This window comes from Heterodontus francisci, chromosome 14 (genome assembly GCF_036365525.1).
Source record: "Heterodontus francisci isolate sHetFra1 chromosome 14, sHetFra1.hap1, whole genome shotgun sequence".
Classification (NCBI taxonomy): domain Eukaryota; kingdom Metazoa; phylum Chordata; class Chondrichthyes; order Heterodontiformes; family Heterodontidae; genus Heterodontus; species Heterodontus francisci.
In genome coordinates, this window is record NC_090384.1 from 107291921 (window position 1) to 107309734 (window position 17814).

Genomic DNA, 17814 nt, shown 5'->3' on the forward strand with positions numbered 1-17814 from the left:
AACTCCGCTCAGGCAGTACCCAGAACTGAACGCGGGTCACTGGAGCTGTGAGGTCACTGTGCCGCCCCAATGGGAACAGTTTCTCTCTATCTACTCTGTCCAGATCCCTCGTGATTTTGAACACCTCCATCAAATCACCTCTCAACCTTCTCTTGAAGGAATGTGAAAGTCCCAACTTCTCCAATCTATCCACGTAACTAAATTCCTCATCCCTGGAACCATTCTTGTGACTCTATTCTGCACCCGCTCTAACACCTTCACATCCTTCCTGAAGTGTGGTGCCCAGAATTGGTTGCAATACTCCAGTTGAGGTTGAACCAGTATTTTATACAAGTTTAACATAACTTCCTTGTTTTTGTCCTGTGTGCCTCTATTAAAAATTATTAGGATACTGTATGCTTTATTAACCGCTCTCTCAACTTGTCCTGCCACCTTCAAAGATTTATGCCCATATACACACAGGTCCCTCTGCTCCTGCACCCCCTTTTGAATTGTACCCTTTATTTTATATTGTCTCTCCACGTTCTTCCTACCAAAATGAATCACTTCACACTTCTTTACACTATTTCCCTCACAGATCACAATTCTTCCGAGTTTTGTATCATCTGCAAATTTTGAAATTGTGCATAGACCCTTCACCTGCACTCTATCAAGGCACCTCAAAATGTTGTACATTTCAATCAGATCTCCCCTCAGCCTTCTCCGTTCCAAGGAGAACAACCCCAGCCTATCCAATCTTTCCTCATAGCTGCATTTTTCCTGTCCTGGCCACATCCTCGTAAATCTCCTCTGTACCCTCTCTAGTGCAATTACATCCTTTCTGTAATGAGGTGACCAGAACTGCACACAGTACTCAAGTTGTGGCCTAACCACTGAGTTATACAGTTCCAGCATAACCTCCCTGCTCTTATATTCTATACCTCAGCTAATAAAGGAAAGGATTCCATATGCCTTCTTAACCACCTTATTGACCTGTCCTGCTACCTTCAGGGATCTGTAGACATTCATTCCAAGGTCCGTCACTTCCTCTACACTTCTTAGTATTCTCCCATTAATCGTGTATTCCTTTGCCTTGTTTGACCTCTCCAAATGCATCACCTCACACTTCTCCAGATTGAATTCCATTTGCCACTTTTCTGCCCACTTGACCTTCTTCTTCAGCCTCCTTGTCTCGAGAGACAATGGGTAAGCGCCTGGAGGTGGTCAGTGGTTTCTAAAGCAGTGCCTGGAGTGGCTATAAAGGCCAATTCTGGAGTGACAGACTTTTCCACAGGTGCTGCTGATAAAATTGGTTGTCGGGGCTGTTACACAGTTGGCTCTCTCCTTGTGCTTCTGTCTTTTTTCCTGCCAACTGCTAAGTCTCTTCGACTCGCCACACTTTAGCCCCACCTTTATGGCTGTCCGCCAGCTCTGGCGATCACTGGCAACTGACTCCCAGACTTGTAATCAATGTCACAGGACAGCATGTCGCGTTTGCAGACGTCTTTAAAGCGAAGGCACGGACGGCTGGCGGGTCTGATACCAGTGACGAGCTCACTGTACAATGTGTCCTTGGGGATCCTGCCAACTTCCATGAGGCTCACATGGCCAAGCCATCTCCAGCGCCACTGGCTCAGTAGGGTGTATATACTGGGGATGTTGGCTGTCTCGAGGACCTGGCGCCAAGGATTCTCCGGAGGCAGCGAAGATGGAATGAATTGAGACGTCGCTCTTGGCTGACATACGTTGTCCAGGCCTCGCTGCCGTAGAGCAAGGTACTGAGGACACAGGCTTGATACACTCAGACTTTTGTGTTCCGTGTCAGTGCGTCATTTTCGCACACTCTCTTGGCCAGTCTGGACATAGCAGTGGAAGCCTTTCCCATGCGCTTGTTGATTTCTGCATCTAGAGACAGCTTACTGGTGATAGTTGAGCCTAGGTAGGTGAGCTCTTGAACCACTTCCAGAGCATGGTCGCCGATATTGATGGATGGAGCATTTCTGACGTCCTGTCCCATGATGTTCGTATTCTTGAGGCTGATGGTTAGGCCAAATTCATTGCAGGGAGCCTCAATCCTGTCGATGAGTCTCTGCAGACACTCTTCAGTGTGAGATGTTAAAGCAGCATCGTCAGCAAAGAGGAGTTCCCTGATGAGGACTTTCGGTACTTTGGTCTTCGCTCTAAGACAGGCAAGGTTGAACAACCTGCCACCTGATCTTGTGTGGAGGAAAATTCCTTCTTCTGAAGACTTGAACGCATGTGAGAGCAGCAGGCAGAAGTTCCCAAACAGTGTAGGTGCGAGAACACAGCCCTGTTTCACACCACTCAGGATAGGAAAGGGCTCTGATGAGGCGCCGCTATGCTGAATTGTGCCTTTCATATTGTCATGGAATGAGGTGATGATACTTAGTAGCTTTGGTGGACATCCAATCTTTTCTAGTAGTCTGAAGAGACCACGTCTGCTGATGAGGTCAAAGGCTTTGGTGAGATCAATGAAAGCAATGTAGAGGGGCATCTGTTGTTTGCGGCATTTCTCCTGTAGCTGGCGAAGGGAGAACAACATGTCAATGATGGATCTCTCTGCTCGAAAGCCACACTGTGCCTCAGGGTAGACACGCTCAGCCAGCTTCTGGAGTCTGTTTAAAGCGATTCGAGCGAAGACATTCCCCACTATGCTGAGCAGGGAGAGTCCACGGTATTTGTTGCTGTCACTGCGGTCACCCTTGTTCTTATAGAGGGTGATGATATTGGCATCGCTCATGTCCTGCGGTACTGCTCCCTCATCCCAGCACAGGCAAAGCAGGCTTGGCACTCTTGATTATTTCAGGGGTAATGCCGTCCTTCCCAGTGGCATTTCCGCTGGCTAGAGAATCAATGGCATCACTGAGTTCCAATTTTGTTGGCTGTATGTCCAGCTCATCCATGACTGGCAGAGACTGGGTTGCCCACTTGACCATCGATATCTTCCTGCACCTACTGCTATCCTCTTCGCTATCTACCACACGGCCAATGTTTGTGTCATCTGCAAACTTCTTGATCATGCCCCCCACATTTAAGTCCAAATCATTAATATATACCCCAAAAAGCAGGGGACCCAGTACTGAGCCCTGCGGAACGCCACTGGAAACAGCCCTCCAGTCGCAAAAACACCCGTCAATAATTACCCTTTGTTTCCTGCCACTGAACCAATTTTGTATCCACCTTGCTGCATTTCCCTGGATCCCATGGGCTTTTATTTTTTTAATCAGTCTGCCATGTGGAACCTTGTCAAAAGCCCTGCAAAAATCCATATAGACCACATCAACTGCACTACCCTCATCGATCCTCCTTGTTACTTCATCAAAAAATTCAATCAGGTTAGTCAGACAAGATCTTCCCTTAACTAATCCATGCTGACTTGATTAACCTGTGCCTTTCTAAGTGACAGTTTATCCTGTCTCAGAATATATTCCAATAGTTTTCCCACTACTGAGGTTAGACTGACTGGCCTGTAATTATTCGGTCTATCCTTCACTCCCTTTTTAAACAGAGGTACAATGTTAGCATTTCTCCAATCCTCCGGCACCACACCTGTATCCAGTGAGGACTGGAAAATAATGGTCAGACCCTCTGCTATTTCCTCCCTGGCTTCTTTTAACAGCCTGGCAGACATCTCATCCGGCCCTGGTGATTTATCAACTTTCAAGGATGCTGATCCCATTAATACTTCCTCTCTCCCTATGTTTATCACATCCAGTACTTCACACTCTTCCTCCTTAACTACAATATCTGCATCATCCCCTCTTTTGTGAAGACAGACCCAAAATATTCATTCGGAACAATACCAACATCTTCTGCCCCGACACATAGGTTGCCTCATCAAAAAACGCAAACATGATTTGCCCTTAACAAATCCATGCTGGCTTTGCTTAATTAAACTGCCTTTGCCCAATTGACTATTAATTTTGTCCCAAATTATCATTTCTTGAAGCTTCCTCATCAGTGAAGTTAAACTGACTGGCCTGTAGTTGCTGGGCTTATCTTTACATCCTTTTTTGAACAAGCGTGTTACATTTGTAATTCTCCAGTCCTCTGACACCATTCCTGAGTCCAAGGAAGACTGGAAAATTATGAGCAGTGTCTCCACAATTTCCAGTCTCACTTCCCTCCGTATCTTTGGGTGCATCTCATCCAGTCCTAGTGCCTTATCAACTTTAAGAACAGACAGTCTATCCACTACCTCCTCCTTATCAATTTTAAATGCTTCAAGTGTCTGAACGATCTCCTCTTTCACCATGACCTGCACAGCATCTTCTTCCTTGGTAAAGACAGATACAAAGTACCCATTTAATACCTTAGCCATGCCCCTCTGCCTCCACTCATAAATCCCCTTTTTGGTCCCCAATTGGCCCCACTCCTCCTTTTACCACCCTTTTACTATTTATATGCTTATAGAAGACTTTGGGATTCCCTTTTACTTTAGCTGCCAGTCTCTTTGCATGCTCTCTCTTTTCTTCTCTTATTTACTTTTTCACTTTTTCCCTCTGAACCTTCTATATTCAGCTTGGTTCTCAGTTGTATTATCCACCTGACATCGGTCATAAACACAATTTTTCTTCTCCATCTTCATCTCTATTTATTTCGACATCCAGGGAGCTCTGGATTTGTTTGTTCTACCTTTCCCCTTCGTGGAAATATACCTTGACTGTGCCCGAACTCTCTCTTCTTTAAAGGCAGCCCATTGTTCAGTTACCATTTTTCCTGCCAACCTTTGACTCCAATCTATCTGGGTCAGATCCATTCTTACCCCATTGAAGTTGGCTTTACCCCAGTTAATTATTTTTACTCTAGATTGTTCCTTCTCCTTTTCTATAGCCAACCTATACCTTATGATACAATGATCACTGTTCCCTAAATGCTCTCCTACTGATATTTGATCCACTTGGTCCACCTCATTCCCAAGAACCATGTCTAGCAGTGCTTCCTTTCTCATTAGACTGGAAACATACTGCTGTAGAAAATTCTCCTGAACACACTCTAGGAATGCTTGCCTGTCTCTACCCTTTACACTACTACTATCCCAATCTATATCCGGATAACTAAAGTCTCCTATTATAACTACGCTATAATTCTTGCACCTCTCTGTAATTTCCTTGAAAGTTTGTTCCTCTACATCTTCCCCACAAGTTGGTGGCCTATAGACAACACTGAGCAATGTAATTGCATCTTTTTTGTTCCTTAGTTCTAGCTAAATAGATCCTATCCTTGACCCCTCTAGGACTTCCTTTCTCTCCAGCATTGCAATGTTCTCCTTAATCAATACTGCCACTCCTCTCCCTTTCCTTCCTTTCCTATCTTTCCTGAACACCTTGTATCCAGGAATATTTGATACACAGTGCTGCCCTTCTTTGAGCCAGGTCCCCATAATAGCTACAACATTATATTCCCATGAGGCAATCTGCACCTGTAACTCACCAATCTTATTTACTACATTCCATGCATTCACATACGTGCACAGTAAACCTAATTTAGACTTTTACTTTCCCCCTTAATCTGAACCGACCTAATACATTATTATTTCCAACTCTAGTGCTTCTATCTATCCCAGTATTCTGTGCACCTTGGTATTCCTCTCGAGTATTAACTCCAGGTTCCTACACCCTCGCAGATTTAGATCCTCCCCAGTAGCACTAACAAATCACCCCACAAAGAAATTGGTCTTGGCTCTGTTTAGGTGCAACCCATCTGGCCTGTACAGGTCCCGTCTCCCCCAGAGCTGGTCGCAAGTCCCAGAAATCTAAAGCCCTCCTTTCTGAAGGTCTTGACTCCTTGCTTAGTACTCTTTACTTATCGAATTGCTGCTGCACTGCTTTCTCCTTAACTCTTTACTTTTTGATTCCTTCCTTTTTTTTCCTTGACTCGTTAATCCTTATTCCTTGTTCCTTGGATTTAAGATGCCAACTGTGGCTCAGTGGGAAATACTCTTGCCTCTGAGACCAGAAGGTCATAGATTCAAGTTCCACTCCAGAAACACACATGCTAGCAAAAAGAAAGTGAAACTAAGAGAGAATAAATGAAGAAACCTTTATGTTTAGCTGCTGCAGTCTTTGTCTCTCTGTCGTTGCTTCACATTCTATACTAAACTCGACTAAACCTTACTCAAGTCCCAAGGACATCACAAATCCCACCTTCAAGCAGGACTACCAATGTAGGCCCAAAATTGGGCCTTGGGCAATTGCAATTTCAAAAGACGGTAACACGACAGGGTTGGGGGCTCATTTTGTACATGTAGACCATTTCACATCCAAAATCAAGCCTAGGGAAAATTCCACCCCAGTGCTTCTGACAGTGCAGCACTTTCTCATTGTGGGACTGAAGTGGCAGTACAGTTTATATCCTGAATCAGCAACAGTAGTGAATAAGAAAGGTGTGGATTAATCAGGAACAGTCAGCATGGATTTGTTAAGAGAAGGCAGTGTCTGACTAATTTGCTTGAATTTTTTGAGGAGGAAACAAGGAGGGTCTGTGAGGGTCGTGCATTTGTTGTAGCTTACGTGGATTTTAGCAAGGTTTTCGACAAGGTTCCAAATGACAGACTGGTCAGAAATTTAAAAGGCCATGGGATCCAAGGGAAAGTGACAAATTGGATCCAAAATTGGCAGGAAGCAAAGGATAATGGTCACTGGATGTTTTTGTGACTGGAAGGCTGTTTCCCGTGGGGTTTCACAGGGCTCAGGACTGGGTCCCTTGCTGTTCATGGTATATAACAATGATTTAGACATAAATATGGGGGTATGGTTAAAAGGTCTGCAGAGGACACAATTGGCCATGTGGTTGATAGTGAGGAGGGAAGATATTGATGGACTGGTCAGGTGGGCATAAAAGTGGCAAATGGTATTCAATCTGGAGAAATGTGAGGTAATATATTTGGGAGGGCAAACAAGGCAAGGGAATAAATTGTAGGCTACTGAGAAGTGTAAAGGAACAGAGGGACCTTGGAGTGCATGTCCACAGATCCCTGAAGGTGGCTGGACAGGTAGATAAGGTAGTCAAGAAGTCATACAGGGTACTTTCCTTTATTGGCTGAGAGGTAGAATATAAGAGGACGGAGGTTCTTCTAGAACTGTATAAAACACTAATTAGGTCACAGTTGAAGTACTGCATATAGTTCCGGTCACTGCAGTACAGGAAGGATGTGATTACACTGGATAGGGTACAGAGGAGATTTACAAGGATGTTACCAGGATGGATAATTTTAGCTCTGAGTAAAGGTTGGATAGGCTGGGGTTGTTTTCTTGGAGATTTAATGCAGGTGTATAACTTTGAGGGCCTAGATAGAGTGGATAGGAAGGATCTATTTCCGTTGGAAGAGAGGTCAATAACCAGGGATCATAGGTTCAAAGTAATTGGTGGAAGGATAAGAGGGGAATTGAAGAGAAACTTTTTCACCCTGAGGGTGGCAAGAGTCTGGAATTCACTGCCTGAAAGTATTGTAGAAATCGAAACTTTCACCACATTTAAAAAATAATGAGATATGCACTTGATGTGCTTTAACCTACAGGGCTACTGGCCAAGAGCTGGTAGGTGGTTCAGTCTGGATCACTCTCTTTTGGACGGCACAGACACAATGGGCTGAATGACCTCCTTATGTGCCATAACTTTTCTGTTTCTAGGTTGAACCCATAGTCTTCTAATGCAGAAGACAGTGTGTAACTTACTGAAGCGTATCTGGGAAAAGGATAGGGACTTGGGATGAAAATACTAGTGATGCCATCGCGCACAAAATTGCAGGAGCAGATTCGATGGTTGAAAGACCTATTCCTGATCTTAGGTTCCTTAGTTTCATTCAATTATTTTCATTCAGTTTCAATGAAACTGCCCACCAAAGATTGTACCACACCTCAAGAAAAATGTATTGGCCCTGGAGTAGCTGCCGTGCAGATTCACCAGAGTGATACAGGAATAAAGGGCTTAAATTATGAAAATAGGTTGCACAGACTAGGCTTGTGTTCCTCGGAGTTTAGAAGATTAAGGGGTGATCAGATTGAGGTGTTTAAAATGATAAAAGGAATTGATAGGATAGATAGGGAGAAATGATTTCCTCTGTTGGGCAAGTCCAGAATAAGAAGGCACAACCTTAAAATGAGAGCCAGGCTGATCAGGGGTGATGTCAGGAAGCACGTCTACTCACAAGGACAGTGGAAATCTGGAAAACTCTCCCCAGAAAGCTGTTGAGGCTGAGAGTCAATTAAAAATTTCAAGACGGAATTCAATTGATTTTTATTGAGTAAGGGTATTAAAGATTAGGCAGCAGAGACAAGTAAATGGAGTTACGATACAAATCAGACATGGTCTATTTAAATAGTGGAACAAGATTGAGGGACTGATTGGCCTCCTTCTGTTCCTTTGTTCCTGAGCAGCTGGGTCTTCATCAGTCAGCAAGAAGCAGTTACATTCCTTTTTAATGTCTAACATTACCTTTGTCCTTTCTCCAGATGCCCAGAAGACAAATACCTGTGAGCCTTTAATAGACCAGACCACAACTACCATCATGAATCTAGCAGAAACATCATTGATGGATGTAGATACCACAAGCATGAACACTGTAACATCATTCAGCTCTGAACCCAACCCTGTACAGGATATCGAAACAACTCCTGTACCTCAGGAAACAAATTCATTTTTGTCACCCTCGATCGACGCAACCTCTTGTTCAACCCCCTCCTCCGAACCGTTCAATACTCCGATGATAGAGGAAGACACCAAACTCTTCAGAAACAGGATTATTTACTGGGGTGAGAGTCATCACCATGCAGGAATCTATGAAGTGAAAATTCATTTAGATCATATGGTAAAATATAAGCTAACTACGTGCGTGCTGTAACATTTGTGATGGTGTCCTTCAGGTGAGCAATCAATAGAGGTCCTGTCTTGTCGGGGTGGATATTCCAAAAGAACCTTTTGAGGAAGAACAGTCTTGGCCAACATTCCTCCCTCATTCAGTGCTACTAATTTCCACCACCGCCGAGTAAATCTAGTTATCCATTCATGGTAGGCTCCATCTGTTATTAGGTTCTGAAGAAGAGTCACTGACCTGAAACGTTAACTCTGCTTCTCTCTTCACAGATGCTCCCGTGTAGAGCAACGGGAAATGGGCGAGGTCTTAAATGAATATTTCTCGTCCGTATTTACCGTGGAGAAGGTCATGGAAGCTAGTGAGTTCAAGGGAGGGAACACCGATATCCTGGAGCATATCAACATTACAAAGGAGGAGGTGTTGGAGGTTTTGAAGCACATTAAGGTGGATAAATCCCCAGGGCCTGACCAGGTGTATCCTAGGATGCTATGGGAAGCAAGGGAGGAGATTGCTGGGGCCCTGGTAGAGATTTTTGTATCATCGTTAGGCATGGGTGAGGTACCGGAAGACTGGACGATAGCTAATGTTGTGCCTTTATTTAAGAAGGGCAGCAGGGATAAGCCAGGGAACTACAGGCCAGTGAACCTTACATCAGTGGTGGGAAAGTTCTTGGAAAGGATTCTGAGAGACAGGATTGAAATGCATTTGGAAAGGCAAGGTCTGATTAGAGATAGTCAGCAATGCTTTGTGCGTGGGAAATCATGTCTCACGAATTTGATTGAATTTTTTGAGGAGGTGACCAAGAGGATTAACGAGGGCAGGGTGGTGGACGTTGTCTACATGGACTTTAGCAAGGTCTTTGACAAGGTCCCACATGGTAGGCTGGTCTAGAAGGTTCGAACACACGAGATCCAAGGTGAGCTAGAAAATTGGATACAAAATTGGCTTGGTGATAGGAGGCAGAGGGTGGTAGTGGAGGGTTGTTTTTCAGTTTGGAGGCCGGTGACCAGTGGTGTGCCGCAGGGATCGGTGCTGGGCCCTCTGTTGTTTGTCATATATATTAATGACTTGAATGTGAATGTAGGGGGCACGATTAGTAAGTTTGCAGATAACACCAAAATTGGTGGTATAGTGGACAGTGAAGAAGGTTGTCTAAGGTTACAACAGGATATAGATCAACTGGGAAAGTGGGCAAGGGATTGGCAAATGGAATTTAATGCAGACAAGTGCGAAGTGATGCATTTTGGGAAGTTAAACCAGGGCAGGACATATACAATGAATGGCAGAGCCCTGGGGAGTGTTCTTGAGCAGAGAGACCTTGGGTTTCACGTACATAGTTCCCTGAAAGTGGCAACACAGGTAGACAGGGTGGTGAAGAAGGCGTATGGCATGCTTGCCTTCATTGGCTGAGGCATTGAGTACAAGAGTTGGGACGTCATGTTACAGTTGTACATAACGTTGGTTAGGCTGCGCTTGGAGTACTGTGTGCAGTTCTGGTCGCCGCACTACAGGAAAGATGTGATTAAGCGAGAGAGGGTGCAGAAAAGATTCACAAGGATGTTGCCTGGTTTGGAGGGCTTGAGTTATAAAGAGAGATTGGATAGGCTGGGTCTGTTTTCCCTGGAGCGAAGGAGGCTGAGAGGGGACATGATAGAGGTATATAAAATTATGAGGCATAGATAAGGTAGATAGCCAGAGTCTGTTTCCCATGATCGGGGTGACTAAAACTAGAGGGCATAGATTTAAGGTGAGAGGGAGGAGATTTAAAGGGGATCAAAGGGGTAAATTTTTCACACAAAGAATAGTGGGTATCTGGAATGAGCTGCCTGAGGAGGTAGCGGAGGCAGAAACAGTAGCGACATTTAAGAGGCATCTGGACAGGTACTTGAATGAGCAAGGCATAGAGTGATATGGAATTAATGCAGGCAGGTGGGATTAGTATAGCTCGGCATTATGGTCTGCATGGACGCAGTGGGCCGAACGGCCTGTTTCTATGCTGTACGACTCTCTGACTATGACTCTATGCTGCCAGATCTGCTGAGTTTTTATTTCAGATTTCCAGCATCCGCAGTATTTTGCGTTTATCCATCTGTTATTGCTTATTCCCTCTTTCTGTGTAAAACAATGTCTTCTTTCTCCATCATTTTAGATTGTGAAGTTTAAGGTGAAGGTCCCTATGATTATTTGTTCACGTGGAGGGTAGATGTCTAGACAGACTGGTGTAGCTTCTAATCTCTACATCAAGGGCACCAGGAAGGCCCAGATGGCAAGATAAACCAGGAATTAGTGACTGGGTGACAACAAGCTTTCAGTTTAAATGACTAATGATTGCAAGAGGTAGGGAGGAAGTTCTACAGTTTTGAGGTCCTGTACAGGACATGAGGTAATGAATTCTACTTCCACATGGGGAAGATTTACAAGATTAATTACATTGACGTTTATATCCTAGAAAATGATCTAACCATTGTTTCATTGAACGATTTTACAGGAGCATTGTCCATGGAATATCTAAGAGTGACTGTTATGTCAGTAAACTGTTGACATCCCCCAGACAGTAATAAGATGAATGACCAGTTTCACTGTGGTCGGTGGGGAGGGTCGGTCTGGTGTTGGTGGAACTGAAAGAAGGAGGAATGTTAGTCAAGACACTGAGTGAAATCTCTGTTCATCTTCAACAGGTTCCACGCAATCACTAATATCCAACTGACAGGGCCTCTGTTTGACGTCTTGTCTGAAGTGTAGAGCCTGCAGCACTCTCTCAGTACTAAACTCGAGTGTAACATTCAAGGCTTAATGTGGGCCTTGAATCCACAACCTTTTACCCCAGAAGTGCTACCTATTTAAACCAAGCTCAAGTATTTGTGATGTACTGGGCAGAGATAATGCCACTAGCTGGCCAAGAGCATGGCCGGGAATCTCCCTGGAACTGTTCCCGCTTTGTCACCATAGTGTCGCTGGCAACCCCGTTTCTGTGCATGAATGGGAATTGATGTTACACTTGCAGCAAAGTTACAACATCGGAATGAAAGCAGCTCTGAGCAAATTCCCAGCCTATGTTCACTTTATTCTCCAAGGACCTATATTCTTGATTAGGCTGGTGGATCATATGGGCACAGATTGGTATGTACTAGGCACATGGGTTTTTGGCTATTAAGACTAGCAGCTGGATTTTATGCTCCTGTTGAAGGCAGGATCGTTGGTGGGGGGGCAGCTGGAGAATCCCTGTGGAGCCATCCACCATGGAACCCGGCACTGTAACGCTCTGTCCTGATTTTGTCGGGGGTGGTGAAGTACAGTGGCGGCACTGCTGCCCCGACACAACGACATCATCATTTAAATGTTACACGTACTGGTTTACATACATTTGAATGTAATTCACTGTGATTCAACGAGGCGTTCTCAAATTTGCGTTGGACGTGGGGCACTCATGTGCCTTCAGTTTTGAGTCTTTCAAAAGCTGGCACCACCGAGGCAAGAGTTCTTGGTGCCTCAAGAGGTACCTCAAGAGGAAGGTAACTTCACCGGAGTTATGTCGGGGAAGTGTGGTTTGCAACAGACATTGCCGCGATGCTGAATCTGCAAAGGGATTGTTTGTCAAGGTGGTGGTGGAACATTGCAACAGGATTGTGTGTGAAGGTGGGGAACTCTGAGAATAGGTTGTGTTCGTTGCCAGGGCATAACAGGGTAGTTTAAATGGTGTTGGTATGGTAATGATGGCTTGTATTTATTGAAAAGTTGTCAAACTAACATTAATCCATACTTGAGAGCTACCGCAGAACCAACATTTACACACTTCTTTGCCTAGATATGGTTACTTTAGCTTTCGAAGGAAGCCGAAGATTCAAGGAGAATAGAGATGGTACATGCAGGGCTGGCAGTCTTTTACAGATAGCACCAGCACCTGCCCCAATATCGGGTGGTACCATGAATGGCATATCCACTGCCACCCCTGCCACTTGATTGGGGAGGGACACAACCGCCTCCGTTATGCTAAATGGCTGTCTGCCCCGTAATCACTGATGCCACATGCGGGACCACCATCATTTCGCGCACCCTCCACCACTCCCAGAGACGGGATAATAAAATTCAGCCCAAGGTGTTTGTCTTTGAAAACACAACAAAAAAGCTCAATGACGAACTGAAGTGTTTCAAATATAGTCAAGAGTGACCTTTGCAATGGAGTTACTCTACAGGGGTAATTATTGAAGAAGTATTAAACCTCACTGGATAGGAGGGTGGATCACACAACTAACCCTAGAGTGAAAGGACAGGTCATAGGGCAGAAATTGGTCATCGTTCTGTCCATTTCGTCATAGAGTATGAGGGAGGGGGTGGGGAGGACTAAAATGACTATGTTCATTGAACTATACCCTGTGTCCTAAGAGTGCCTGAAAATCAAACAAAGCAATATTGTCCTTGGCTGACTTTTAGGTATCTGGGATGGCTACCTACAACATGTATTAGGCCCCGTGCCCATCAATGAAGGACTCCAATTTATTAAAAAAAGCACTTTTTAACCTGAACTCTATAAAAAAAAAAAGACCAAGATCAGACTCTGACATTATCTGCTCAATGTATCATGGAATTCAAAGTGAATAACACGTAGGATCACAGAATTATACAGGACAGAAGGAGACCATTCAGCCCATCGTGCCTGTGCTAGCTCTTTGAAAGAGCTATCCAGTTAGTCCCACTCCCCCGCTCTTTCCCCATAGCCCTGAAAATTTTCCCCTTCCAGTTGATCCAGTTTCCGTTTGAAAGTTACTATTGAATCTGCTTCCACTGCCCTTTCAGTCAACTCACTGTGTAAAAACATTTATGCTCATCTTCCCCTCTCATTTTTTGTTTTGCCAATTATCTTAAATCTGTGTCCTCTGGTTACCGACCCTCCTGCCACTGGAAACGGTTTCTCCTTATTCACTCTATCAAAACATTTCATGATTTTGAACACCTCGATTAAATCTCCGCTTAACCTTCTCTGCTGTAAAGAGAGCAATCCCAGCTTTTCCAGTCTCTCCACGTAACTGAAGTCCTGCAACTGAGCATATTCCCCTCTGCTTTACTTTGCTGCTTATCAGCGCAAATCATCTTATTTATGTGTGTGATTAATACTTGCCTCTTTGTGTACTTGCAGCACTGGGTGCGATGTCGTTTGTTCTGCTTGTGGGAGTCGTGGCTGCCGTGGTTTGGTATCTCAGAAAGTAAGTTCTCTCTCAGGTTGTGAGAACTGCATGCCAAGTGGAAGGTAGAATTATTAGAACATTGGAGATCTGTAACAACTTTATACTGGGGGAGATGTATGCTAGGCATCACTCAAAGGGTGTTCAGCTTATGGGCTCATTTGCCTTCAGCTGCCTAAGCTCTGGAATTCACTCCCTAAACTTCTCCGCCTCTCTACCTCTCTTTCCTCCTTTAAGACATTCCTTAAAACCTACCACTTTGACCAAGCTTTTGCCCATTTGCCTTTTAAATCGCCTTATGTGGCTCGGTGTCATATTTTGTTTTATTAAGCTCCTGTAAAATGCCTTTGGATGGTTTGTTACATTAAAGGCACTAAATAAATGCACGTTGCTGCTGTCTAGGACATGAGTGGATTAAGTGTCAATTCACTATTACTTTACACTGTCATTTGGAAACCATTAAAAGGAACAAAAACAAATCAAATTAAAGAGATTTCCATTTTGCCACCACTTTACATTGCTCAAAATGACATGGAATTATGGTTAAGTCTTTCAGGCTCTATTGCAGTTCCCACGATGCACTTGATTAACATTTATATCTGTAATCTTTAGACGTAAGAAGACTTCTTCATATTTAAGCAACGGGCAGCCAAAAGAAGCCATTGAAGCTGAAGTGTGGAGTAATAACCTCACAATGAACAGCTCACATTGAGAAAAAATGGAGCCAGAACCTCAAATAACAAACCATGAGATTATATCCTCCAACGTCAAGCAAGCAAACTAATTCAATAAACATTAACGTCAAGGAAGGGGGATTAGAATTAGCGAAGATAGTTTTACATAGAATTTACAGCACAGAAACAGGCCATTCGGTCCAACTGGTCTATGCCGGTGTTTCTGCTCCGCACGACCCTCCTCCCACCCTACTTCATCTCACCGTGTCAGTATATCCTATTAATGCTGCTTAATTATCATTAAGTACCTCATTACCCAGATGATAAGTCAGTATTAATGGATACCTGTACACGCGCAGTGCCCAACATGCTCATTACCTGAAAGCTGAATGATCAGAGAAAGTAACCTGTTAAACAAGAGTATCTAACTCAACACTTTTAAGTTAATTAGGCAGAGCCTAACACTAATAATCACAGAGGCAGGGTTCATGCTATAACATAATGAATTTCAAACTCTTTTTTTTTATTACTCTGCCACAGTTATTGTTTTCAATGTTTGAACTATTTAGGTAAAGATCACAAGCTAGACCTGTCTCTGGGTCTCTTCCACGATTTTTTCTGCCTCTCCAGGAGATTACAAACCAAGGGAAAAGGGGAGAGTCAGGGAGAGTGAGAAAGAGTGGGGGAGAGTGAAGGGCGAGTGGGGGGGAATTGTGGAGAGAAGAGTAGGGGGGAAGAGTGGAGGAAAGAGTGGGGCAAAAGGAAGAGTAGGGGAAGGGAAGAGTAGGGGGTAGGGAAGAGTGGGGGGGAAGAGTTGGGGGAAGAGTGGGGTGAAGAGTGGGGGGATGGAAGGGGGTGAGAGTGGAGGGCGAGTGGAGAGAGAGTGGGAGTGGATAGAAGTGTTAAGTCATGATGCTATGGCTGTCATGGTGTGCAGCAGGACTGATGGAGCAGCTGGTTATTTCCTGCCCAACAATTTTGTATGTTAAATTGTGAACGTAACATTTTATTAAGAAAGCAATCAAATTTCTTAGGGAAAGAGATTTTTAAAAATCGTGACTGAGGGAGACCATTTAGCACATTCCCCAGTCCCCTAACTCTGCAGTTACATCATTCAGCTCCATGTTGTGTGCACTGCTATCTGTGACCTGGGCTAGCACCAGAACACCACCAGGTCCAAATTTGGTGTGTTATTATTCCACTGTCGTGGATTATCGACCACTGCCCATGTTTCTTCACACAGTTACTGGGCTCCCTGAGCTGTGTGACAAGAGTCACTATTTCCACACTCTCTTCATTAGTTCGAGAACAACTTTGGCTTGGAGATAGATCATTGACCCATCCTTTCTCTGCCAAGCAGTAACGTGTGCCACCAGACCCTAACTGAAGGGAGAAAATAACATGCAAAATGGGAATGGTGTCAATCAATTAAAAATAAATATATTCATTATCTAAAAGATATTCCAAAGCTTTGCATGCAGAGTTAATATTAAGATTATTTTTCAAGTGAAGTGGGTTAAAGACAGGAATAATTGGACCATGAAATGCAGATATAACCCAGTCCCAATAAAATGACATATTCTGTCCTTATTTTTATACATTTCCATCATAAATTCTCATGTCCTCAGGGGGAGGGGACGTAATTACATTGGGACAAGTTTACGTAGAAAATTTTCATTATATACCTGGACATTTATAATAAAAAATGTTGACAGGAGCTGTAGAAGTAATATTTTAATACATTATAGAAGGTGAATGTAGTCTTAACTGGATGAGATCCTGTCATAAATTCACATACAAGCTGAAAGAATGTCTCAAACTATATTCCCCAGCTACTAATCCTCAATCAGCTTTTTTTTTAAATAAAATATGTTTTTGTTTTTTGTGAATCTCACTTCCTTTTTAAAAAAAAAAACTGGCTTATGTCACGACAAAGTATGTGGTCAGTTTTATTATCTTTACAAAATGTGTAATATAGAATGAATTTTAAAATCCAATTAGATGAAACGTATAATATGTGCAGTTAAAGTGAGAAGCCTTCCCTCGCTGGAAATATCTTATGTAAGTTTTTCATCATCAAATGCTTGCTTTCAGATCTAATACTGTATTCGCAAAATCTGCCCAATTGATAGCTCGGACTCTGTCCTCTGATTTCTACTTTTGTTTGTATTTGCAACTTGACTTCTGATGAATTAAAATAAATAATGTTGGTATTTTCTTGTGATGAATTGAGTCTACAGACATTCAAATATATCATTGAAAAGATTCTTTAGATCACAATAAACTTATAAATAAGTAAGCTGTGTTGTAGCTGCTTCCAAATGAAATGCTGTAGCTTGGTACAGATGCCTTTCTGTCGTAACCCTGCCCTGCACAGGTCTGAGCTGGCTGCTGGTGGATTGAACTCAGCCTTGCTAACTACTCTGCTGAGCTCATTGATGCTTACACAACCTCCTGGTCAGGTCCAAGGTGACTTTTATCTTTCCCTCCCTTCTTAACTCACCTTCAAAGTTGTTGTCCTTGCCCCTCTCCTCAAAAAAACAACGCTTTGCCCTTCTGTCCTTGCAAACTACCACCGAATCTCCAACCTCTCTTTCCTCTCCAAATCCTTTGAACATGCAGTCGCCTCCCAAATTCGTGCCCATATTCTTGGAATGTCAGGTTTGAATGCCTCCAATCAGGTTTCTTTCCCTCATCACAATAAAACAACGACTCTTACCAAACTCACAGGTGGATCCTAGTTGGCTGTGACAAAGGTAAGCTTTCCCTCCTTGTCCGTCTTGACGTCTTTTTTTTCAGTTGTTCAGAGGAGGTGGGCGTCACTGGCCAGGCCAGCATTTATTGCCCATCCCTTATTGCCCTTGAGAAGGTGGTGGTGAGCTGCCTTCTTGAACCGCTGCAGTCCATGTGGGGTAGGTGCACCCACAGTGCTGTGAGGAAGGGAGTTCCAGGATTTTGACCCAGCGACAGTAAAGGAACGGTGATATAGTTCCAAGTCAGGATGGTGTGTGACTTGGAGGGGAACTTGCAGGTGGTGGTGTTCCCATGCAATTGCTGCCCTTGTCCTTCTAGTTGGTAGAGTTGCGGGTTTCGAAGGTGCTGTCTAAGGAACCTTGGTGCGTTGCTGCAGTGCATCTTGTAGATG

General features: G+C 43.8%; 1 protein-coding gene across 3 annotated transcripts in view; it reads left to right on the top strand.

Moving 5' to 3' along the window:
• Positions 1 to 17814, top strand: part of rnf141 (ring finger protein 141) — a 115870-nt gene that overhangs the window by 36919 nt on the left and 61137 nt on the right. For all 3 annotated transcript variants that reach the window (XM_068046709.1, XM_068046710.1, XM_068046708.1), the window contains exons 4-5: positions 8454 to 8753; positions 13950 to 14016. In XM_068046709.1, the coding sequence (XP_067902810.1) occupies positions 8454 to 8753; positions 13950 to 14016 (367 nt within the window). The remainder of the gene's footprint in view (positions 1 to 8453; positions 8754 to 13949; positions 14017 to 17814) is intronic.